This window comes from Podarcis cretensis (assembly GCF_951804945.1).
Source record: "Podarcis cretensis genome assembly, chromosome: 1".
Taxonomy (NCBI): Eukaryota; Metazoa; Chordata; class Lepidosauria; order Squamata; family Lacertidae; genus Podarcis; species Podarcis cretensis.
In genome coordinates this window covers 119,884,192-119,908,380 of record NC_137170.1, presented here as the reverse complement: position 1 = coordinate 119,908,380, position 24,189 = coordinate 119,884,192, and the positions used below count along the sequence as shown (strand labels likewise).

The window sequence follows — 24,189 nt, the reverse complement described above, 5'->3', positions numbered from 1 at the left end:
CTGAAAACAGATCAGAATGAATTTTCAATGCAGACCAGATATGGTCCAACCTCAGTGTAAGCTTCGTGCCAGCAAATCAAGATGCATGCTCAATAGACACGTTATCTGGCAGTTCCCTCCAGGGCCATCTTTAGCATAGCTGCTGGGGTGTGCAAAGATCTGCCCAGTGCCCCCAATTTGGGGGAGGCAGGTCAAAGTTGTTCAGCTTTTTTTTAGGGGCGCAAGGTCTAAGTTGTTCAGCTTTTAAGGAGGGGAGCAACGAAAACCGCTAATATGAAAAATTAAAAAGCGGCAGCGATAGCTCCGTCTTCCGTTTCTGCAAAAATGAAAGACACCAGTAGGGGGGGCACCAGATACATTGATTCTGCCCCACACCCCTGGGTACAGACAGCCCTGGTTCCCTCACCACGAGGTTATAGGGAACCAGGCAGAGGGCCTTCTCGGTAGTGGCACCCTCTCTGTGGAATACCCTCCCATTAGATGTCAAGGAAAGAAGCAACTATGCAACCTTAAGAAGGCAGCGCTGTGTAGGAAAGTTTTTAATGTTTAATTATTATTATTTTGTATATGCTGGAAGACGCCCAATAAAATCAGCAGCAGCAGCATCTGGAGGAACCCAAAATCGGCAGAAGTGTGCCGAGTGCGACTCATCCTGCTTTTCAGTAGTGTGGCAAGGATGTTTTGTTCTGCATGCCAGAATGCTAAGAACCAAACAACTCACTAAGAATGAGCACAGGGCTCAGCATTCCTAGGGCTGCCATACTTCAGAATGAAAGAGTAGGTCACATCATTGAGCACTTTCCCATACCGCAGTAAGTTGCTGTTTCTGGAAAACTAGGGCGCCAAGTTAGGAAGGTTCCAGCCCAACCTTCTCTGTGGTGAGCTGGTTTCCTGTAAGATGGTCTTCTCTTCTAATATCTGGTTTAGATTGAAGCTGAAGTCCAAAGTGATTGAAAAACAAAACTGAGAAGCTGTGGGCTATATCTCCCAATTCAGATGCTCCGATCCCTGCTTGTTAAATAAGAGTTTAGCAGCCAAGAATGAGCAGTGAGACCCCTCTCCCCTCTCTCAGGCCCTACATACTGGTTTAATTAAACCGTGGGTAGGCAAACTAAGGCCCAAGGACAGTCCAGGAACCAGTGTGTTTTTACATGAGTAGAATGTGTCCTTTTATTTAAAATGCATCTCTGGGTTATTTGTGGGGCATAGGAATTCTTGCATTATTGTTATTTTTCCAAAATATAGTCCGACGTCCCCACAAGGTCTGAGGGACAGTGGACTGGCCTCCCTCTGAAAAGGTTTGCTGACCCCCGAATTAAACCAGTTAGTCATTCTGTCCAAAATTGGGGTACTAGGGTTTCACGTTAGTTTCCTAACTAGGTTCTTAAGCCAACTTCAAACTGTTCTAGTAAGTTGACATGGTCAGAGCCAGCTAAGTCATACTCAGAGTTCAATGTCATACTCAGAGTTCAATGTGAGGTGACTGGGTACTTTCTTTCTGAGATGGAAGGCCAACTGAGGCTTAACATGGACCACTCGGATCTACTGAAAACTTTATGTATCCGTTCCCTCAGTGCAAAAAATCTCTATCATGAATTATGTTTGCGGAAAGTGTTTTGACTGGCTTGCAAATGTCACTGTGTATGCCGAGTTGCAAGCAACATGAATACTGTCTTTAGGCAGCGAAATGTTGTTGTCTATTGGACTATATACCATCCAGTGAGAAGATGAAATTACCAATAGTCATAATTAAGTTGCCTGAGACAGATATAAGTGGCATGTTGACACTTAACCCACCACAAACAGAACATCCATTTAGTAATGTAGGCAAATATAGAAGTTCTTCTGTGTTTCAATCTTTTGTTTGTATTCCGTTAAATATATTTAATTGTGCTGCATCTGCTTTGCATTTAGAAGACCCTTGGGTTGTACCTCAAGGTTAAGTATTGGGAATAATATATCCTAACTGTAAGAGCAGCTCAATAAGAGCTCAATCTACCTTTTGAAAGATTATGAAATCAACTTCCTTGGAGGTTCGAAAAGTAAAAAAGAGGAGCTGTTGTGAGGGGGCGTTTGTTGTGCGTGCTCTAAGTATATACAGTGATACCTTGGTTCTCGAACTTAATCCATTCCGGGAGTCCATTCGACTCCCAAAACCATTTGAAAACCAAGGCACAGCTTCCGATTGGCTGCAGGAGCTTCCTACACTCAAGCGGAAGCTGCGTCAGATGTTCGGCTTCCGAAAAACACTTGCAAACTGGAACACTTACTTCCGGGTTTGTGGCGTTCGGGAGCCAATTTGTTCGACAACTAAGCCTTTCGAGAACCAAGGTACAGTAGTACCTCAGGTTACATATGCTTCAGGTTACAGACTCCGCTAACCCAGAAATAGTGCTTCAGGTTAAGAACTTTGCTTCAAGATGAGAACAGAAATCGTGCTCTGGCGGCGCGGCGGCAGCAGGAGGCCCCATTAGCTAAAGTGGTGCTTCAGGTTAAGAACAGTTTCAGGTTAAGAACAGACCTCCGGAATGAATTCGGGAAGTACTTAACCCGAGGTACCACTGTACCACTGTATGTTCCTATTGTTGGCAAAGGGGTGGACTCTTGTCATTCTTCCAGCTATATGATTCTAGGAGGACTGAAGATAATACTAAGATTTCAATTAAATTTAGCCTTTATAAAGGAAGTAACTGAGGGCTCACCAGACCACACTATTTGACACACCTTTTGGTATAAAAACAGAGATGTCTATAGAGTTGTTTAATTGAATGGTGACAAAAGCTTGGATTCTCAAACAAATATATCTAAAAATTTAAAACTACATATCAAATTCACAAGAAAAATCCACTGGTATTCTTTAAAAAAAGATGGGTATTGTATTGGCATTCTTGCGTTTATGATACTGTTTAGACAGGCAGCCTGACTTGAAACATAGAGTCCAGCGTATCTGAACATTTGTACCCAGCAACAACTTCCTACCAATCTTTAAAAAATGGGGGGGTTGGACTAGATCAGGCTTCCTCAACCTCGGCCCTCCAGATGTTTTGAGACTACAATTCCCATCACCCCTGACCACTGGTCCTGCTAGCTAGGGATCATGGGAGTTGTAGGCCAAAAACATCTGGAGGAAGCCTGGACTAGATTGCCTTCATGGTCCTGTCCAACTCTAAAATGATATGGTTCTACAATACTGGATACTCCCCAGCTATTCCATTGGCGCCACACACACTTGAAGCTCTTCTGGGTTGGTGTGCAGCAAATCTGAGCTTAAGCCCAAGAGACTTTCGAAATACCGCTCTTGCAATCATTTCGGGAGTGGACAAGCTTGAAGCCACAGCAGCTCCTTTCGAAATATAATTTCCCGTCTTAGAATTCCATCCACCTAAGCCACTGAAACCTGCTGTTTGCAAAGTGCTGGAGACAAACATCTATTTCTAGTACCTCAGCAATTCATTATTATGCATAAATTCTACCTCGCAATACTTGAAAACAAAGAGAACAGCAAGCAAAGCATAATTCCTTTCTTTCTTAATAAAAAACCAAACCAAAAAACCCCCCACCCTACAATAAAACGCTGCCTGTTTTAATTACATTTGAGGGGTTGATTCAGTTCTCCTTGGCCAAAATAGCAACTGATTTGGGATGGTTTCCTCAACCTTGCTGGAGCCTTTGTAGTAGTGAAAAGCCGTAAGTTACGTACACTGATGTTTCGCTCCATTTGTTTACCGTTTTTAATAAACACCTCTTCCCTAAAACCAGGGTTTTAAAAAAACCAAACACTTCCCCCCAGAAAAAAAACCCCATGGAAAAACAACAACAACACCCTGCTGTGTTAGCAACCCCTCTCTTCCCTGGTTTCCACTTGGCACTGACTCCCTTGACCCAAGGCTGGGGCCGTTGTTAAGGCTATAACACATTTACATATTTTGCAATAAAACATCAGTTATTTGCATTACTGTGTCAAGTTTTATTTGATTCTTTCACCTAAAAATGACTCATTTTCCTTTCTTGTATTTTTTTTCCCAAAAAAAAAAGACCAAACTACTCTAAGCTTGTTTGAGAATAATCAAAAATTGCCCATTTAGCTAGAAGTCATTTTCTTTTCAAAAGGCAAATGTTATTTAATCTTTCAGCTGTTCATTGTGCCATCATAAATACTTTCTTTTCAGCACAGTTGTGGGGACTGAAATGAGCCCACTAATTGCCTCCCATTTCGACTGACATGTGGTGGTTTAGTGGAAAGGGAACACAGCGGGGAGAAGGAAATAGGAGGCTGAGAAAATGAGAGCTAATTATTTTCACTGCCTCATGTCAGGCTCTGTGTCAGCCTTGTTTTTACAAACTGGAAGGTTTAGCACTAAATAAAACAAACTGGCGTCATGTTTTTATATACTGGCAGTGTCATGGAAGCAGCTGCAGATCTCAAAGACAATATAATGCCTGCGTTCGCATGGACACCATCTGACAGCCACCGTGAGCCACTACTAATGAGGATATCACAGTGGTGCCAAGTGAAAGGTGCTGAATTATGTATGATTCTTCATCAGTACAGCAATAGTCCTGTACATCATTATGAGACATTGTTTTGCTGAAAGAGATTAAAACATTCTTAGTTCCAGACCCTGCAACCCTAAACACGCTACAAGAGGTTATTGATGGAATTTTGAGGGAGAGTTTCTTGAAGATTTTTTTTTTTTTAGGGTTTTTATCGTTTATTTATTTATTATTATTATTATTAAATCTATCTATTTCCCTTTCCTTCTCTCTCTCTCTCTTTCTCTCTCTCTCCTGGGACAAAGCAGTGGTGGGTCATGACACTATATATAAAGAAGAGAAGCAAATTAACCATACTTGTGTTATCTCCCTTTAAATCAGGCATAATAAAATGTAGTGTAGCAGAGTTAGCCTTAATGATAAATAACCCAGGTGCTCACACTATAGAAGTTCCAACTCTTATTGCCTTTAAAACAGCAGGTTTCAGCAGCTGAGATAGATAATAGCAGAGAATGTAAAGGAGCTACTGGGAGCTTAAATTATCAACATGCTACGACTTTTAATACCAGCATGATCAGGCTTTTCCTTTCCCCCATGTTTGTTTTATCTTACATTGCATCTTATATTTTTCAATACCCAGTTGTCTGCTATGATGGCACTTCCATTTTTCTTCTCATTTATCTTCCTTTTCTGTTTCTCCTTTAGTTTGCTGTAACTCTTGAATTAAATAATAATAATACATTCTAATTTATAAAATTCATATTTTGAATATAGGCTTCCTTCAAAACTGATTATCCCTCCCCACAAACACACCTCAAAAAAAATCTTCTGCAACGTAAAATATTACAGTGGTACCTCGGGTTACATATGCTTCAGGTTACATACGCTTCAGGTTACAGACTCCGCTAACCCCAGAAATATTACCTCGGGTTAAGAACTTTGCTTCAGGATGAGAGCAGAAATCGTGCTCCATTAGCTAAAGTGGTGCTTCAGGTAAAGAACAGTTTCAGGCTAATAACGGACCTCCGGAACGAATTAAGTACTTAACCCGAGGTACCACTGTACTGATTTTACCAAATTCTATGACTTCACACTGGGGTTCAGATAATGTATGTGAGGGAAAGTCACCGTGTTCAGGAAGCACCTTGAGTTTTTTAAAGCCTCACCACCAGTACAGATTTGATCATTTGTGGAGGGGATAATGTTTCATAATTGCTTTCTCCTTCCACAGGCACTTTCAAAATCTCCAGAATTTTCAGTTGGTTTTAGTGTTTTATTATTATTGCTTTGCACAATTGCTTCCTCAGATTTTAAAGATTGTCATAATGTATAATTTGCTGCTACAAGCTTCTGTCTTGAGACCTTTGGCAATTAGGATGGGATTTCATAGATGACATAATACATCCCTAGCTTCTTTCAGTATTAAATAATGATATAATACAAATGTCTATATTAAATAATTAAATAATACTGCTTTGCGGAGTGTCCTGCTTCCTATCTTAGTAACACATACAATAATGTGAGGGAGGCGAATAATCGTTCACACAACACGGTAAACCACGGTTTACCAATGCATGGATGAGGTTGAGCAAAGCAACATTTCCTCATGGGCTTCTCTTATGGGTTGTTTGGCTCCAAAGTATGAGGATTTTGGCTTTCACATTACATTAGAACCAGAGATAAAACAACTCTGCCTAATTAAACATGCACGCTTCATGAGAGCCAGTGTGGTGTAGTGGTTAAGAGCGGTAGTCTCGTAATCTGGTGAACCAGGTTCGCTTCCCCGCTCCTCCACTTGCAGCTGCTGGGTGACCTTGGGCCAGTCACACTTCTTTGAAGTCTCTCAGCCCCACTCACCTCACAGAGTATTTGTTGTGGGGGAGGAAGGGAAAGGAGATTGTTAGCCGCTTTGAGACTCCTTAAAGGGAGTGAAAGGCGGGATATCAAATCCAAACTCCTCCTCTTCTTCTTCTTCTTCTTCTTCTTCTTCTTCATGACTCATGATTTGAAGTTGGCTTGTGTTGAAAATGGCCAGAGTTTGTTTTAAACCATGATCTCTGCTTTGAACAGAAAGCTAATCTGGGATTCTTTTTTTTAAAAAAAAAACCAAAACCTTCTTCTTCTTTTCCAGTTGAGCTAATTCTGGCTCAGCCACATAGCCCTAAACCATGGCTTAGCGTTGAGAATAAATGCAACCAATCTCTGTTGCTGCACCTCTTCTCTCTCATAGCTCATGAAGGGTGAAATCATTATGCACAATAGTTCTTTGGCACAGGAAAGCAGGGGTCAAAGGGGGTCAGCGACCCACAGCTCCTTCTTCTGGATCTAAAGAACTAATGGACAGCGCTGCTTCTGGTCCACTTTTAATAGTATGAGGCTATCAGATCTGTTTAAACTGTCAGAGTAAGAGATGCCATGGTTTTTACATCATGGCTTTACATATAGTTTTTGCTAAGTAGCAAGTGTAGTTTTTTAGTCTGAATTGTGAGAAATGATGGGGAAACTTTGCGAACCTATAAAACAAACATTATAACTTCCATTCTTCCATGTGAAATTCTCCATGGGGATCTTCAATTAGCAAACCCTTTTCAGTGTGATTTTGTTGTTTGTGGGCGTTGTTTCTTGGACTAAGGCTGCAGTCCTAATGTAGGCCCTGTGAAGACGACTGAATAGCTTTATACGAAGTCCTTCTGGGTTTTTGCCGGCAGTGCAGAGAAATGCTCTTTCTGTCCTCCATCCTTTTTCATAATTTTATTTTTTAAAACAACTGTTTCCCTACCAATAGAAACAGTGGGGAGAGAAACCAGGAGAGATTTATGCTAGCTTCTGAGCCTCTCTCTAAACTATGGTCACCAGATTTTTTTCCCAATGAATCCGCAGACATTTATTTATTTATTTATTTATTTATTTATTTATGGAAGCTGAATAGCAACAGGGAGTCAGTGGTGGGGATGGTGAGGCAAAAGACCCTGGGCCCAAGCACACATGCATATTGTACAAAGGTGCTAAGCCCTTCTTTTGCACCTTGTGAAACATAAATACGCAGTTTTTTAAAAACTGGTCAACAGTGCGCCACGCACCCGTGACTCTCGAGCCTCCCCCGATCTCCTGCCCCCTTCCCCCTTTGTTTTGACTGATCGGGGGAGGCTCGGGAGCCACGGGCGGCTTTTAAAAAACTCTGCGCATTTATTGTTTCACAGGATACAATAGAAGGGCTTTGCACCTTGCCTGGCAGAGAAACCGTGCGCCTTGCACCCCTCCTGGGCAACGGCCGCCCGCCCGCCCGCAACTCCCAAGCCTTTCCCAATCTGTCAAAACAAAGGGGGCAGGAAATCTGTACCGCTGGACATCCCCGGTTCCCCCTCGGCAATGGCGGTGGCAGCAAGCAGTGAGCAGCTCCTGAAGCCAACCAGAGCCAACTGCGCTACTAGGCTGGCTCTGGGCTGCTGAAGCTGCTGCCGCCACGTTTCCCAGGGCTGATTTACAAATCTGGGGACATTCCGGGGATGGAATTTGTCTGGGGACAGATTTGCAAATCTGGGGACTGTCCCCATGAAGCGGGGATGTCTGGTAACCCTACTCTAAACCTCTCTCTAGCTCAGAGGTGGGGTAGGTGTCAGGTGATCAGGAAGGCTTGGGGTCCAAGCCCTTCCCCTTTCCTCCCCGGACGTGCCCCAATCTCCCGTCCCCCTTTTGGCTCTACCAACATTGTCCATAGAGCCAGGGTGTAGTAAGCTTCTGCAACAGTGGGAAGGCAGGATTTCCTTCTCTCTTGTTGGAGTTTTCTCTCCAATGGAGCAGGCGTCCTGCTGTATCCTGAGGCCTCTGGGACACCTTCCCAGGAACCACAGGATGACAGATTTAATTTCTGATAAGCTATATGATGCTGTTGTGGAAGGTGTGTCTGTGTTTTATTTTATGTATTTTTATTAAAGATTTTCTTGATGTACAGAAGTATGTGTAATGTCTCTCTCTCGTATTTTTTCCATGTAACATTTCTACAAATCAGTTTAATTTGTTGAGACATTAGGAAGAAAAGGGGGAGGGGGGAAAGATGGGTGGGGTGGCGATGTTTCTATTTTACTTAATATATGTAGGATTTGGTGTTAGCGTTGCTTGTGCAGGTTCTCTGCTGTTCACTTGTGTTCCTTTGGTGGTGAGAGTGGTTGGGGTTGGCCTATGGTGTGGTTGTTTGTGATTGGCTGTGGTGAACTTTGTTTTCAGGTGTGAGTGGGGTGGGTGGGTGTTTTGGATCAGGTTATCCATATTGATTTGTATGCTGTTGGTCGGTTTTTGTCATTGTCTTGTTGGGCTGTGTATGTGATAAAGGGGAGCCATACTGGGGTAAAGGCGTCTTCTGTTTGTCCCTGTGTCAGTTTCAGTTTATTGGTTAATTTTTCTAGTAAGGCTGTTTCTGTGACGAAACACACACAGGGAATGGGCCCAGCAGTTTCCCATACTATTTGGTACCATTGGTCCATGCTTACTCCTGACAGGTCTCTCCAGTGTCTGGTTATGGTGTTTCTGGCTGCTGAAAGTAGGTGGGTTATGAGTTCTTTGTGGTGTAAATGGGCATTATTGTCTTGGAAGGTGTTTAGTAGGGCCAATTCTGGGGTGATTTCTAATTCTTGCTTAGTTATTTTACATATTTCTCGTATGGCTGTTGTCCAGAATAGTTGGATTTTGGGGCACTCCCACCACATGTGGAGGTATGTGCCTGTGGAGGTGCACCCTCTCCAGCATTTTGGTGAGGATCCTGGAAGGTGTGTCTGTGTTAACATACAACGGAGAAGCTGTGGTCCTCCAGTTGTTGCTGGACTCCACTCATGCCTAGCCAGTAAGACCAACGGTCAAAGATGAGGAAAGTTGCACAGGTGGCCCATCCTTATACACACATGGGGGTAAGTTCCCATTGTAACCAGAGTGTCTTCTCAGTAAACATGGTTAAGATTGCACTGTGCTCAGGGGCATAGCATGGGCGGTGCTAGGGGGCGTGGCCCCTGGGTGCACAATTCTTGAGGGTGTGTAAACCATGCGCCCACAGCGCCCAGTGCTCCTCTTTGCGCACCAAGGGCTGTATCGGCTGGCCAGGCTCCCCCCTGAACAGGGGGCAGGTGGCTCAGCAGGGTCCCACTTTGCTCTGGTGGTGGTGGGGTTGCTCCGTCGGTGGCAAGGACTGGGTTGGAATTCCCCACCCGGCACATGCATGCCCGCCCCAGGCACTGGCAACTGAGGCTACGCTACTCCCATATTTCAGGTTGTACCTGGGGCTATAACTACAACTTAACAGGGGACCTCTTAATTATTTCAGGTTTTAGATTTTGTTTTGTTTTTAATCTTACCACATATTCAGTGACTCTGCTGAGCACTTGTTTTCCATTTTCCAGATTCTCAACAACATCTTTGCAAAACGTTTACAGTACATTCTTTCTGCTCCAAGCTCTTTGTAGCGATAGCGCCATTTCCCAGCACAGTAAAATTAACTATGGTCGCTGTACCATTGCCTGTTATTCATCTCCTGCGGAGCAAGGTCAAGTTACAGTATTTTATATGTATCTGAATTTCTGTATTTTTGCCACTGTAAAGTAGACCATCCTGCGACATGAAACCACTGAGGGTCAAGTAGCCATAGCCTGCCGCTTTTTGTTTCGAGATGTGTTGAAGCTTGTGGGTTGATGTAGAGATACCGTACAGGGGGGAAATATATATATTTGAGCTCACATGCAGGTTTTCAGGGCGCGCAAGATAAAAATGGAAAGCAAGGAGACTAAAAAGTGAACACGTATAACCAAGTCTAAATTGAATATAGTTAATTATGTAATCTTATATTAAACTTCCAAAATGGTACTGCTCTGTCATATGCTGGCAACAATGTAGCTTAATTTTAGATTCCCCTAAATATTTGTCCTTAGGCTGACTCCTTAAGAAGTAACGGGTCAATGCTAACCAGAGTCGAAAGCCTTTCTTGACGGCAGATACAGCAGCAAGGCCCCTGGAGAGTCATGAAGTAGCTGGGGTCATATTCTGGCAGCTATGCCTAATTATCATGACTACAGTGATACAAGTTAATATGGGTTATTCCCATACAGAAAGAAGACTGGTTCATCTGCTTAAAGTTTTGCTGAAACTGATTTTTTAAAAAACCAAAAACATATGAAAAAACAATAATGAATAAGAGCCCAAATATTTTATATTTATGTCAACTGCATGGACTTAGGAATAAGAACATTTTACAGTGGTACCTCGGGTTACATACGCTTCAGGTTACATTCGCTTCAGGTTACAGACTCCGCTAACCCAGAAATAGTACCTCGGATTAAGAACTTTGCTTCAGGATGAGAACAGAAATTTTGTTTCCGGCGGCGCAGCAGCAGCGGGAGGCTCCCTTAGCTAAAGTGGTGGTTCAGGTTAAGAACAGTTTCAGGTAAAGAGCGGCCCTCCAGAACGAATTAAGTACTTAACCTGAGGTACCACTGTACAGGGATTCAATACAAAACATGGCCTTCGCTGTTAAATCACGTGGAATGTCTTTTCATTGCCATTTTAGCATTTGTTAAGGATATATATATCCCTAAGGAAGTCAGACTATCCTCCACCAGGGCCAGGGCCTTTTCAGTGATGGCTCCAACCTGGTGGAATGCTCTGTCCCATGAGACTAGGGCCCTTCAGGATTTTACCTTCTTCCGTCGGGCCTGTAAGACAGAGCTATTCCGCCTGGCCTTTAATTTGAATTCAGCCTGATCTTTTATTTCTCTTCTCTTCCCTCCCCCTCCCCTTTTATGAAGATTACCCGCTCTGAGACCCCACAGCTAATTCTCCCCTGGCCTCCTTGCTGGCCCAAGTAGGACTAATTCCGCCAGCTAGCCCTGGTGACTATCTAATGCTTATTAGATGGATTTCCCCCAAATTGTTTTTTGAACTTTGAATTTTATTGTTATTCGTGTTTTTATACTGTATTTTATGCTGCTTCTACAATTAAGTGTTTTAAATTTGTTGTTAGCCGCCCTGAGCCTGGTTTTCTGAACCGGGAAGGGTGGGGTATAAATAAAAAAATATTATTATTATATAGTACAAATTTATTCTCAATGTCCTGTTTTTCTTTGCTGTACCGTGCTCAAAAAGAGCAGGTTTGGTGTGGTGGTTGTAGGACTTGGACTAAGGACATTTAGGTTTGAATCCATGGTAGAAGATCGTTAAAGTTGTTTTCACACACAGAACTCTTTAGTGATGCTAAGGGGTTGCTTTTCTATAATTAGCTGGAAGCAGGTTTAAAACATTGGTTACCTACAGCTTTTAATACAGTGTTATCAATGCCCTTCCCAGTGGCCAAGGCCCCTCTGTAATGTTTTCTCACAAGTCCTTCCTAATGTTAATTAAAAGGTTCCTCTTTCCTTCTTCTTTTCATTTCATTGCTTCCTGTTGATCACAGCTGAAGGAGTAATGCTGAAGAAACTAATTGCCCCAATGTCAGTCCTAACTGAGTCGTCATTAATACCTACTTCCACCATCAGCAGAAAACAGGCAATAAAATGTAATTAAAGGCACAAAAGCCCCCCAAAGCCTGAATGATGCACAATGTAATTAAAGGCACAAAAGCCTTGGCCACATTAGATTGCTGGTGTGGCAACTCTCTGGTCCCCCCCCCCCTTTTCTTCTTTATTAATCGTTCTTTAAAAACATGAGGTATCAACGTAGAAAACAGTGGACTACAATTACTTGTCACCAGCATTGTCTGAAATGTGAATGAAAACAGGATGGGCTATTAGTGAAACACCTTGTGTGGCTGAGCCATTCACCACATCCTTATGTGATAGGGATAAAATGTGGAACAGCCAATGATGTTGCCCTGAACAGCCGAGAGGAAGGAAGGGAAGATATTTTTTAATCTCTGCTGGATTTGAAATTCTTTTAATTGTTGTTGTTGTTGTTAATCACTCTGTGGTGCCTTCCTGGGAAATGGAATCATGAATTAAAGAAAGACTTAATGAGAAATGGAAAATAATTTGAAATGCCTTGTTTTAAGGCCATTTGCTGTTTATCTATGATTTTTCCTAGACGGCTTATTAAAACAGTCCTCAGCACTTGCTCTCAAAATAACAGACCACCTGTTGAATGTGCGTACAGTAGTTCAAATGGCTTCTCTGATCCTTTTAGTAAAACATGCTCCAGGTGCAGATGTAAATAATATTCTAACTCGGGTGACATTTGCAGATAACAGACTTCCTCAGCCTGGTTCCCTTCAGCTACTCTTGCCCTAAAAGTACCATCAGCTCCAGTTGGCATCCCTGTTGTGGCAGAGCCTGATGGGAGCTGTAGTAACAGCTGGAGGGTGCCTGGCTGAGAAAGGCTGTCATATATGTGGAACAGAAGTCCTTAAGTTTTGATCTCTTGAGACTTGCTTGTTTCCTGCATGCCATCCACATTTTCCTGCTTGCTGATGCAGAATACTTGAAAGGCTTCCTAATTTGTGCTTTGTGGCTGTGAGCCAGCTAAAGCTATATGTACATATAGAGACGAAGCATATTCGGAAAGATGAAGTTTATTAAAAAGATTTCACTGTGGCCCTTTGCAACGCTGTGGGAAAGGCAACCTGTTTAAGTTTTAAATTACTGAAAAGCGGGTTGTCTTTTTATCCTGTGGTAGGAATTTCAGGGGACGCGGGTGGCGCTGTGGTCTAAACCACTGAGCCTCTTGGGCTTGCTGATCAGAAGGTCAGTGGTTCGAATTCCTGCGATGGGGTGAGCTCCCGCTGCACGGCGGTTTGTTCCGTTGTGCTAGAAGCGGCTTAGTCATGATCTTCACATCACCCGGAAAAAACTGTCTGCGGACAAACGCCAGCCCCCTCGGCCTGTAAAGCGAGATGAGCACTGCAACACCAGAGTCGTCTGCGACTGGACTTAACTGTCAGGGGTCCTTTACCTTTTTTTAAGGAATTTTAGATTAAGCCCCTGACCTTTCGGTGTTGTTTGGGGATAAGGAGCATCCCCAAACCCATTTAAGAACCCCTCTTGCTGACAAGTAAGGATTATTTCACATTAAAATGGAGTTTGGATGCTTCAGTTCCTAAGATAATATAAAGAGGTAAAGGTACCCCTGCCCGTACGGGCCAGTCTTGACAAACTCTGGAGTTGTGCGCCCATCTCACTCAAGAGGCCAGGGGCCAGCGCTGTCCGGAGACACTTCCGGGTCACGTGGCCAGCGTGACATCGCTGCTCTGGCGAGCCAGAGCCGCACACGGAAACGCCGTTTACCTTCCCGCTGGTAAGCGGTCCCTATTTATCTACTTGCACCCGGAGGTGCTTTCGAACTGCTAGGTTGGCAGGCGCTGGGACCGAGCAGCGGGAGCGCACCCCGCCACAGGGATTCGAACCGCTGACCTTTCGATCGGCAAGCCCTAGGCGCTGAGGCTTTAACCCACAGCGCCACCTGCGTCCCTTAAGATAATATAAAATCGATTAATTTATTGGGATTTCTATTTTTATTTTTTTGCTTGGAGACAACAAAAAGTCACAATTGCTCCAGTGTCCAGTTTTGATACTCTGTATTTTCTTTTCCGTGCCAGGACTGTAAATGGAAGATGTACATGGAAATGGATGGGGATGAGATTGCAATAACTTACATAAAAGACGTGACATTTAACACTAACTTACCTGACACAGAGATTTTAAAGATGACAAAGGTAAGGTTCTGTTTACGGGCTTGAAGCTTTCATGATTGCCTAGATCTCGAACAAAGGTATTAAAATACCACAGCGGCAGACTTTTGTGCCTATAGAAACTCATTCTGCAGGCAGTTTTTAAAGACCCCCCACCCCTTCCCACATTTGTATCACAATAGATTTTTTTCCCCCTGTTAACATTACCTTTTCAGTCATGGTAATAAGAAAGCGATGGCACGCTTAAGATATTACAATTAAAGTGTGTGATTTCTTGGTTCCGTAACAAGGTAAATCATACATCAGACAATGTACAGACAAGTTCTAAATGAGAAGAGTGTTCATCAAGGTGCGCTGGGAAAATAAAGTGTTGGCCTTTGGCAGCAATTTATGTTATTAAAATGGGGAAATAAAACAGGTATATTTAGTGGGAAGGTGTCTTGAACCAGGCCTATAATCACCAGGATTTATGAGATTTGGCCAGGTTCCTTCCATTTTATGAAGGGGAAAACCCACAGCAGATTCATGGTAGAAATGTGCTATTCTATGGAAACTGCTTCTGGGCTAATAATAATGGCTTTTCCACTGGTTTTCCACACAATTCAAAAAAATTGCAGTTTTTCCTGAATGTTCATTTCATATTATCAGCCTGCTTGTTATTTAAACCCAGTCTTTCAACTAATGCTAAAATGCTTCTTCAGGGGGGGAAATGATTAGGAAAGGCTGTTATCTTTAGATTTTATTTGTTTAGTTCAAAGACAGAAGAACTGCAGGAAAATACAGGGTGACACTAGAGTGGTTTATGGAATTCTATAGGTGTCCCATAAAAATGGGGAGTGATTGAAGAATGGCAATTCCACCCTAAGTGCCTGGTGTGGAAGTAGCCCTAGACTCAACCTGCTATTTGAGTGTGTCCTCTTCCAGCCTTCCTCAACCTTGTGCCTTCTTGATATTTTTGACCACAACTCCCATCATCCCTGACTGTTGGCTGTGCTAGCTGGGGCTGATGTGGGCTGTAATCCAAAACTTCTGGAAGGCACCAGGTTGAGAAAGGTTGTTGTGTTCATTGTTTGAAATCCTGTTGGGTCTTCTGAAAAGTGTGTAAGATGTAGCTTGTCAGGGGAAGGGGTCTGCAGTAAGGAGGAGGGGTGGGGAAAAGCCCAGCTGCACAAATGGCCTTCTGCTTGGGCAAGTCTGGACCCCAGGCCTTAGTATTAGAGCTCATTCGTAATAGTAATACTAATAATAATACTTACTATTATTATTATTATTATTATTATTATTATTATTATTATTATTATTATTTATACTCCACCCATCTGGCTCGGTTTCCCCAGCCACTCTAGGTTGCTCCCAACAGAATATTAAAAACATGATAAAACATCAAACATTAAAAGCTTCCCTAAACAGGGCTGCCTTCAGATGTCTTCTAAAAGTCATGTAGTTGTTTATTTCCTTGACATCTGATGGCAGGGCGTTCCACAGGGCGGGCGCCACTACCGAAAAGGCTCTCTGCCTGGTTCCCTGTAACTTCAATTCTCACAGTGAGGGAACCGCCAAAAGGCCCTTGGAACTGGACATCAGTGTCCAGGCTGAACGATGGGGGTGGAGATGCTCCTTCAGGTATACTGGGCCGAGGCCGTTTAGGGCTTTAAGGGTCAGCAACAACATGTTGAATTGTGCTCAGAAACGTACTGGGAGCCAATGTAGGTCTTTCAGGACTGGTGTTATATGGTCTCGGCGGCCGCTCCCAGTCACCAGTCTAGCTGCTGCAATCTGGATTAATTTTAGTGTTACCTTCAAAGGTAGCCCCACGTAGAGCTCATTGCAGTAGTCCAAGCAGGTTTTCTGCAGCCTGGTACAGTCGTACCTTGTTTTGCAAGTGGGATCTGTTCCGGAGCCCCAGCTGCTAGCCAAAAAGGACACAGGGCAAAGCACTGCGTCTGCGCACACGCGAGTGGCAAACCCGGAAGTAACCCGTTCCGGTACTTCCGGGTTTGCTACGGACCTTCACTGGAATGAAAAATGCCTATGACTAAACTTCTAACCAGCAATGAGTATACAGTATGAAATGAATCGGTCAGTTGGTTGCATAGAAAACAATAAAAGCATGACAAAAATTGAAATGCCTAAACGTGAAAATAAATCATGGAAGACATGCAGGCCCAACGAGACATCATGTGCTAAGATTTGTACTTTTGTATTTATTTAGTCATTTGACACAGTTTCTGTGTTTGCTTGTTTTCACCCTTTCTGAAGGACAGAGGATGGATGCATAGAAATTGATTCGCACAATGAGGCAGAAAACAAAAATGTTTCTTTCGTTTATTTTTATTTTGCAGCCACCATTTGTCATGGAGAAATGGATTGTGGGAATAGAAGACGATCAGACTGTGGAATGTTTAGTTACTTATGAGGTAAGTGCTGTGGGTGGGTGGGGAGCCAACCCGCTCCTTTTGCCTGTAGGGTTTCAGAATAAGGAGTTGACATGCCTTAACTTTCTTGCCCACTGTAGTCAACGCCAAATACTGTAATTAATTTTAAACTACCAACTTCTCATGCGAATTTGAATGCCATCTTCAGAAATCATACCCAGACTCCTAGCTGGGAAAGCTTACTCCCTTAAGTGTAAAATATATATACACACACATACCTTTCTTTTTTCTTCCTTTTGAGTAATGGTCGGTGTAGGTGGTGTTTGTTGAACAGACAATCTTTCTTACCTTTTTGGCAAAACGCTAATTAGCAGAGCAGAGGAACAACAGGAGAAGCGAAAGGGCAAGAGGGAAAACATAAAATAAAACCTAGAAGCAATTTAGCTATGTATAATAGGATGGAAATTAGCCTTTGTATGAGTAGATTTTTGGATACTTACAAAAAAAAAAGTGTTTAAAGACCAATGGGATATTTCACACTGAGGCTAATAATTGAAATTTCAGCTCTGTCCTGTGGCATGCATTCAAGCAGTGAGAGAGCGATATAGGAAAATTCTGGACCTCGCCTGCCTCAGAAGTGAAGAACAGTAGTTTTCTATTAACAGGAAGAATAACCCTAGGTTCCTTTCAGACTGTAGCTCCTCACAGGTCTCAGAGCCTGACAGCAGGATTAAAGAGCTAGCCACTATAGGCAAGCTACCATAAGGGAACCTCAGCAACAATACCTCCTTAGTGCCTACCTCTTCTGGCAGAAAAGATTATTTACTTGAAGCACTACATGATCTCATAATTACTAAACGTTTCTGTTAAAAGGCAGCCATTAAAATCTTGCCCTTGTTCAGTACACTATTTTGGGCATGGGGTGGGGGGGGGGAGAAAGCGTAATTTGCCGCCAGATTGGTTGCACAACTGAAAAAAAATTCTTTGCGGCCAAACTAAAAGAGGATATTAAACAAACTCAGCATGAGAATTTATGGTACCAACAATGTCACAATCCTAAGTTCAGTGTCTGGACAAACACGGCATGACTGCGATGAGGGTCTTTATTTTTTTTTGCTTCTGAATGTCTTGTTGAACAGAGCATTGTCAGAACTCCAAAATCCACCAGACATATCCAGCCAGTGGAATGGAGTAAAGTGAAGCTTCAAGATGAGGTGAAGTCAATACAGCTTAAAATACAGACATCGCTCCCAAACTCAGAAGGCAACCCTCGGAGCAGATCCAATTCCAGTAAGTTTAAATTCCAGTAAGTTTAATGGTGCAGAGTGTTGAAGGAAGGACATAAGTAAACAAAACAAAACAAAACAAGACATTAATATATGTTTCAGAAAACACACTCCCATTAGCTCATCCCTTTCACTCAACAAGAAACGAAGGCATCTCTCTAAAATTCCCTTTTCTCAGAGAAATGTGTCTAATATTCACACTTACTAAGAACTTTGCAATTGTTTTCCAGCATCCATTGGATCAGAACTTTCCTGACATACCGTATTTTTCGCTCCATAGGGTGCACCGGACTATAGGGCGCACCTAGTTTTTAGGGGGGGGGGGGGGGAATAAAGAAAAAAAATTTAAAGAAAAAAAATTATTTCCCCTCCCAGCCTCAAAGAGCAAAGAAGCCAAGACAGTGAGCGGGATCCATCCCACTGGCTGTCTTGGCTTCCTCTTTAGCCGCACGCAACCTCTCCAGCCGGGAGAGGCTGCGCACGGCTTTGGCAGAAGCCAAGACAGCGAGCAGGATGGATGCTGTCTTGGCTTCGTTTTTAGCCGCGGGGCTGGGTCGGGGGAAGCCTGAGCTTCCCCCGACCCCAGCCCCCAACACAGGTCCAGGCTGCACACAACCTTGCCACCTCTCCCGGAGCTGGAGGCGCACTCCTAAGGCTTGCAGATAGCTGCCTGAAGCCCGGGGAGCACAGCGGGAGTTGGCACTGCGCTCCCTGGGCTGTAGGCTGCTATCCGCAAGCCTTCGGAGCGTGGGGGGAACTCCTGCTGCGCTCTGAAGGCTTGTGGATACCTGCCTGAAGCCTGGAGAGTGAGAGGGGTCGGTGTGCACCGACCCCTCTCGCTCTCCAGGCTTCAGCAAAAGCAACGCGAAGCCTCCGGAGCGCGGAGGGAACGCTCCCACTGCGCTTCAGAGGCTTCCCGTTGCTATTGCTGAAGCCAAGGAGCCTGCATTCGCTCCATAGGACGCACAAACATTTCCCCTTCATTTTTGGAGGGGAAAAAGTGCATCCTATAGAGTGAAAAATACGGTATCAACTTTGTAGCTTATTTCAATAGACAAAAACTTAACAGCAGATATTAAAGGTACAGGGACCCCTGACCAATAGGTCCAGTGGTGACCAACTCTGGAGTTGCGGCACTCATCTCGCTTTATTAGCCGAGAGAGCCGGCATACAGCTTCCGGGTCATGTGGCCAGCATGACTAAGCCGCTTCTGGCGAACAAGAGCAGCACCGTTTACCTTCCTGACAGAGCAGTACCTATTTATCTACTTGCACTTTAACATGCTTTCAAACTGCTAGGTTGGCAGGAGCAGGGACTGAGCAACGGGAGCTCACCCCATCGTGGGGATTCGAACCGCCGACCTTCTGATCGGCAAGTCCTAGGCTCTGTGGTTTAACCCACAGCGCCACCCTCATCCCTTAACTGCAGATAATACAAACAGCTAGAAGTCTGTCAAGTCAATGAATAATGGCAGAAGAGCTTTAAAAATAAGTGTGTGCTGTTTAGTCGTGTATTTTAGTGTACGGTTGTATCTACTAATTTGTATATAGGATGTGCCTAATTCGAAGGGTGCATAGACGGGCACTGCACAGTTATAAACAATTAGAATTGTTTGAGCAATGGAGGTCATGTCTTCGAAATCCTGCCGAAAGAACCAACTTTCCTAAGTGTGTTCTCAACACATGCGTCGACATTATTCAGTGACTGCAATCTCCTTGGAAGGAAAAGGCTAACAACACAGCTCCCCAAGCACATTGGCAGCCCTGCTATAAGAAAAGGGCTGATTGATGGCCTGTCAGGGACTAGCTGGATGAGGAAGAGTGGTGGAATCTGCCGAGCCAAGATGCAGAGGAAGAGGATTTCGAACCTGGCGATTGATGGTGGGACACCAGTCACACAGGCGAGGACAAGCTGGGAAGTGCTGGAAGCATGGAGCTTGAGGGACAGCAAAGAGATGGGAGCAGACAGGTGCCCCAGCACAGGACAGAAGGATGGGGTTCCTCGTTTGGATGGAGGCACTGGCAGCAACGATTGTTGTTGTTGTTAGTTGTTTAGTCGTGTCCGACTCTTCGTGACCCCATGGACCAGAGCACGCCAGGCACTTCTGTCTTCCACTGCCTCCCACAGTTTGGTCAAACTCATGCTGGCAGCTTCAAGAACACTGTCCAACCATCTCGTCCTCTGTCGTCCCCTTATCCTTGTGCCCTCCATCTTTCCCAACATCAGGGTCTTTTCCAGGGAGTCTTCTCTTCTCATGAGGTGGCCAAAGTATTGGAGCCTCAGCTTCACAATCTGCAGCAACGATAGAGAGGAGAAAGACCACGCCCTCTGACAGCTTCTCTACTGACAGCCTGCCTTCCCCTTCCACTCCTAGAACGAGGTGGCTGTAGCTGCATGTTGCCGAACAGCAAGCCAGGCAGACACAGAGGGAGTCCCATGTAGGTCGCTGTAACAAACAATCACAGAAAGAGAGGCCTGATACCGAGTGCTAGGGAATGCTAAGGAGGGGCTGCAAACCAGTCCAAACAACGTGTTCGTTTAGACAGTTTTACCCATTAGTAAAGGTAAAGGGACCCCTGACCATTAGGTCCAGTCGTGGCCTATTTATCTACTTGCACGTTGACGTGCTTTCAAACTGCTAGGTTGACAGGCGCAGGGACTGAGCTCACCGTTGCGGGGATTCGAACCGCCGACCTTCTGATCGGCAACTCCTAGGCTCTGTGGTTTAACCCACAATGCCACCTGCGTCCCTTACCCATTAGAAATCTCTGTAAATTCTTTGTTTTGTTTCCCTTCATAAAGAAACTAACTGCAAGTGAGCTAAGCCTCTCTCTCTTTCTCTCTCCAACCCGCGAACCAACTGCCCTGCCTGTCAGACTGTGACATGGCCAGGCAGCCCACAGATAACAAGCCACCGGCACCTATGCGAAGTCATGGACAGCCCTTACTTTTGGTGCTTCCTCAGAAAGAATTCAAAACTGATGCCCTCTGTTTTTCTTTCAGGTATTGATGCCCAATGGATGAATGCACTGAAACTGCGCCGAGTGACCAGCAGCCCTTCTCTCCAACGTTCCCGCCCTCACAGCCCTAACGGTTTTTTGCCATACCTTCAGGACCAAGGCACCTACGCTGCCGCCGTGAGACGGACCCAGGTTCCTGTAACCTATCAGATCACTTCTCTGAGTCAGTCGAGAGGATCGTCTCCCACACCGTATTTATCATCACTGCATTTGAACTCAAAGGGAAGCAGCACCTCCAGCGCAGCTTCAGATAGCCCTTCGGAAAGAGACAGGTCCAAAACTAAAAGCAGGCACAGCTACCACAGCGGCGACTCTCGTAGTGTGTCAGGAAGCGGAAGGCGCTTTGCAAGGGGTTCGGGAGGTGCTCAGGCAGCTGCTAAGAACCCAGAGAAATTCCGCAGGCATTCCCAGCCAACATACAGTCAACACTCGTCGAGGTCACATGACAGGAAGTCTCCTCATTACCCCCAGCAGCCCAAGCTGATACCAGGGATGCCTTTGAAAACTGAAAGCAAACCCAAAATAGAAGAGGAAGAGGGAAGCAAAGTTGGTGAAGGTGGATGGACCAAAGTTGATTATTCGAAAAAGTCTCATCGGCATATCGTTGGCAAACAAAGAGAAGAGAAGGCAAAAGGAACTGGAGCCAGCCAGAAGAAAGTCCATTGATGTTTTTTTTTGAGAAATGGGTTTTATTTTATTCTTTTGGACATTTAGTTTCTACAGAGAAAGGTGTGGGGGCTGTTTTTAAAGATTCGCCTGACAATGAATGTGAGACTAGCGCTATTGAACATGAATACACTACCTCTCATGGAGATCAAACCCACAGGTCCACGACAAGCATGGGTTGTTGGGGTTTCTACTCACTGCAGCCTGGAGAATAGGATGCTATTGTTTGCATTGTGAATAGTCACATGCTGCAAGTTCTCTTTGCTTCCAGTTGGGTGCTCATGATTTTAACTTAATACTTCCACAAGTGTTAAATTAAGAAATAACCATAGTTTCAGTCTGATCCTGTAGGGATAGGACCACAAAACACAACTGCCTCCCACCCGCAACACAATGGCTGAAAAAAAATGTGACTGGAAAGGTTATCCTTTCCTTACTTATGCAGCTCTCATTACAATATCCTGTCCTGTTGAGTTTGTTTCTCCCGATCTGCTCCCTGCTCCCTACCCAGGCTCCTCTCTGGTGATGGGAGAACCCCAGTCCTCCATTTAAAGATGCAGTCCCCACATATTTCCTTTGGACTAATTCTTACGATCATGAAATAATTTAATACTGTATATTCTGCAGAAAAGAGCAAACAAAATAGAAAAAAAATAGCCTTGATCGCTCTTGTTTTATTTTTTTATTGTTTTGGTATGACTATTTATTAACATATGGCAAATGTTTTTTATTAATTGCATTTTAATTGTACCCAGCCTTATAAACTACTGTTAATACATGCTATAATTCTACTGAGGTACCTTTGGGGAGGGATTTGTCTTCTAAGACTGTGGTCCTGAACACGAAAGTAAGTCCCACTGCATTAAATGTTACTTTTGTCTGAGTAAACATGCTTTGGATTGGACAATGTTTCTTGTTGGCTTTGGCAATGAAATTTTTAACTCTGTATAAACAGAAAACAAAGCTTAGCATATTCAACCGCATCAGTCCGTTATGAAAAGGAAATGCTTTGAGGGTTTGTTTTCAAATCTTTTGATTTTGAAGTGGTATGTATATGTGGAGCAGTTACTCCATATTTCCCAAATCTGTTCTCCCCCTCCTTGCAATACACTGGAAGATTTTTAAAAGAAAATAAAACCTTCCTAGCTCTCAGTAAGATGGTGTGCCCTACTGCCATAAATGCAACCCAGAAACAGAAGGGGAGAAAGCACAGAGACCAAGTTTTGAGAAATGACTTGCTTCCATTTATTCAAGAATTCTCAATCACACAGCACAGATTCACACGTGTATAACTATTTTAAGTATTTATTTTGTATGATTCTTAACATCCTTTAGTCTGCAGAGGTCTCTGAAGGAACTCGCAGCAAAGGATTCATAACATAAAACTATCCCACATCAAACAGCAGTACATAAAGGTTGCATAGACGATGTAATTTTACATTAAGTGTCATCAGATTACTAAAACAGAGCTCCATCCTTCCAAAGTTTTGTCTCTAGGTTTTGTCTTCTTGGCTGGAAGGGAAACGGCCTCTATTTCTGGGTCACCTCAGGTCCACAGCGGTTCTCTCAGATTGGCAATAAGGAACTAAAAACTTGCAGCCCTTTATAAGATAGAGAACGTCAGCAGAACAAGGAATTTGCAGCGCTGTGGAAATCCGTAAGTTGCTTTAAAACTTTAAGGGAAACCTCAGTCCTGACCTTGTCCTTAAGGGTTTAGGGCTTTACAAATAGGAGACAACAGGCACCATCCAAACTGTTCTGAGCTAATGAGCTAGGTGCCTGCAGTGGGCCTGCTCCCTGCTTCTCCCACTGAGCATGTACAGCCTTGTTAAGGAAATGTACGGCAGTGGGTTACACATACTCTGCAGGGGTTGCCAGAGATAGCTGCTTTCTGTAACAGATGGTTGCTACTTAGAGGGCAAGGAGAAAAGCAAAGGTTAAGCCAACACTTCAAGCCACGAAACCTACCTTTTGGGATTGTTACAGGAGAGGGGAGGACTTTAGAATTCCGCATGGTCAGCTTCCCATGAAAGCAGCTTTATCATGCGGCTAAACTTTTATTTGAAACTTAGGGAAATGGAGGCCTGTACACACAGTGTTTTGTTCTACCCTCAGTGGAGGCCGAGTACAGTGGTACCTCGGGTTACATACGCTTCAGGTTACATACGCTTCAGGTTACAGACTCAGCTAACCCAGAAATAATATCTCAGGTTAAGAACTTTGCTTCAGGATGAGAACAGAAATCGTGCTCTGGCAGTGCGGCAGCAGCAGGAGGCCCCATTAGCTAAAGTGGTGCTTCAGGTTAAGAACAGTTTCAGGTTAAGAATGGACCTCCGGAACGAATTAAGTACTTAACCTGAGGTACCACTGTACAGTGGCACCTTGTTCTTGAACTTAATCCGTTCCGGGAGTCTGTTCAAATCCCGAAATGGCTCTAAAACCAAGGCGCGGCTTCTGGTCGGCTGCAGGAGCTTCTTGCACTCAGTTGGAAGCTGCGGGACGTTTGGATTCTGAAAAACGTTCGCAAACCAGAACGCTTCCGGGTTTGTGGTGTTCGGGAGCCGATTTGTTCGGGAGCCAAGCCGTTTGAGTACCAAGGTAGCGCTGTACTTGTTTTTCCAGTGTAGCCCCCACGCTCTAGACTAGACATTGCTTCTTTTTTTGCCCCTGAAAAGTACTTCTTGAGGAACTGG

At 44.1% G+C, this 24,189-nt stretch overlaps 1 protein-coding gene across 1 annotated transcript; it reads left to right on the top strand.

Moving 5' to 3' along the window:
• The first annotated feature begins 4,399 nt into the window (after positions 1-4,399).
• On the top strand, positions 4,400-22,405 carry LOC307219316 (mitogen-activated protein kinase kinase kinase 20-like). The gene is made up of 5 exons (XM_079982423.1): positions 4,400-4,518; positions 14,057-14,173; positions 16,492-16,566; positions 17,664-17,814; positions 20,814-22,405. Exons 2-5 carry the CDS (start codon positions 14,072-14,074, stop codon positions 21,494-21,496), a joined length of 1,011 nt encoding a protein of 336 aa, XP_079838549.1. The 5' UTR covers positions 4,400-4,518; positions 14,057-14,071; the 3' UTR covers positions 21,497-22,405.
• The last annotated feature ends 1,784 nt before the right edge of the window (positions 22,406-24,189 follow it).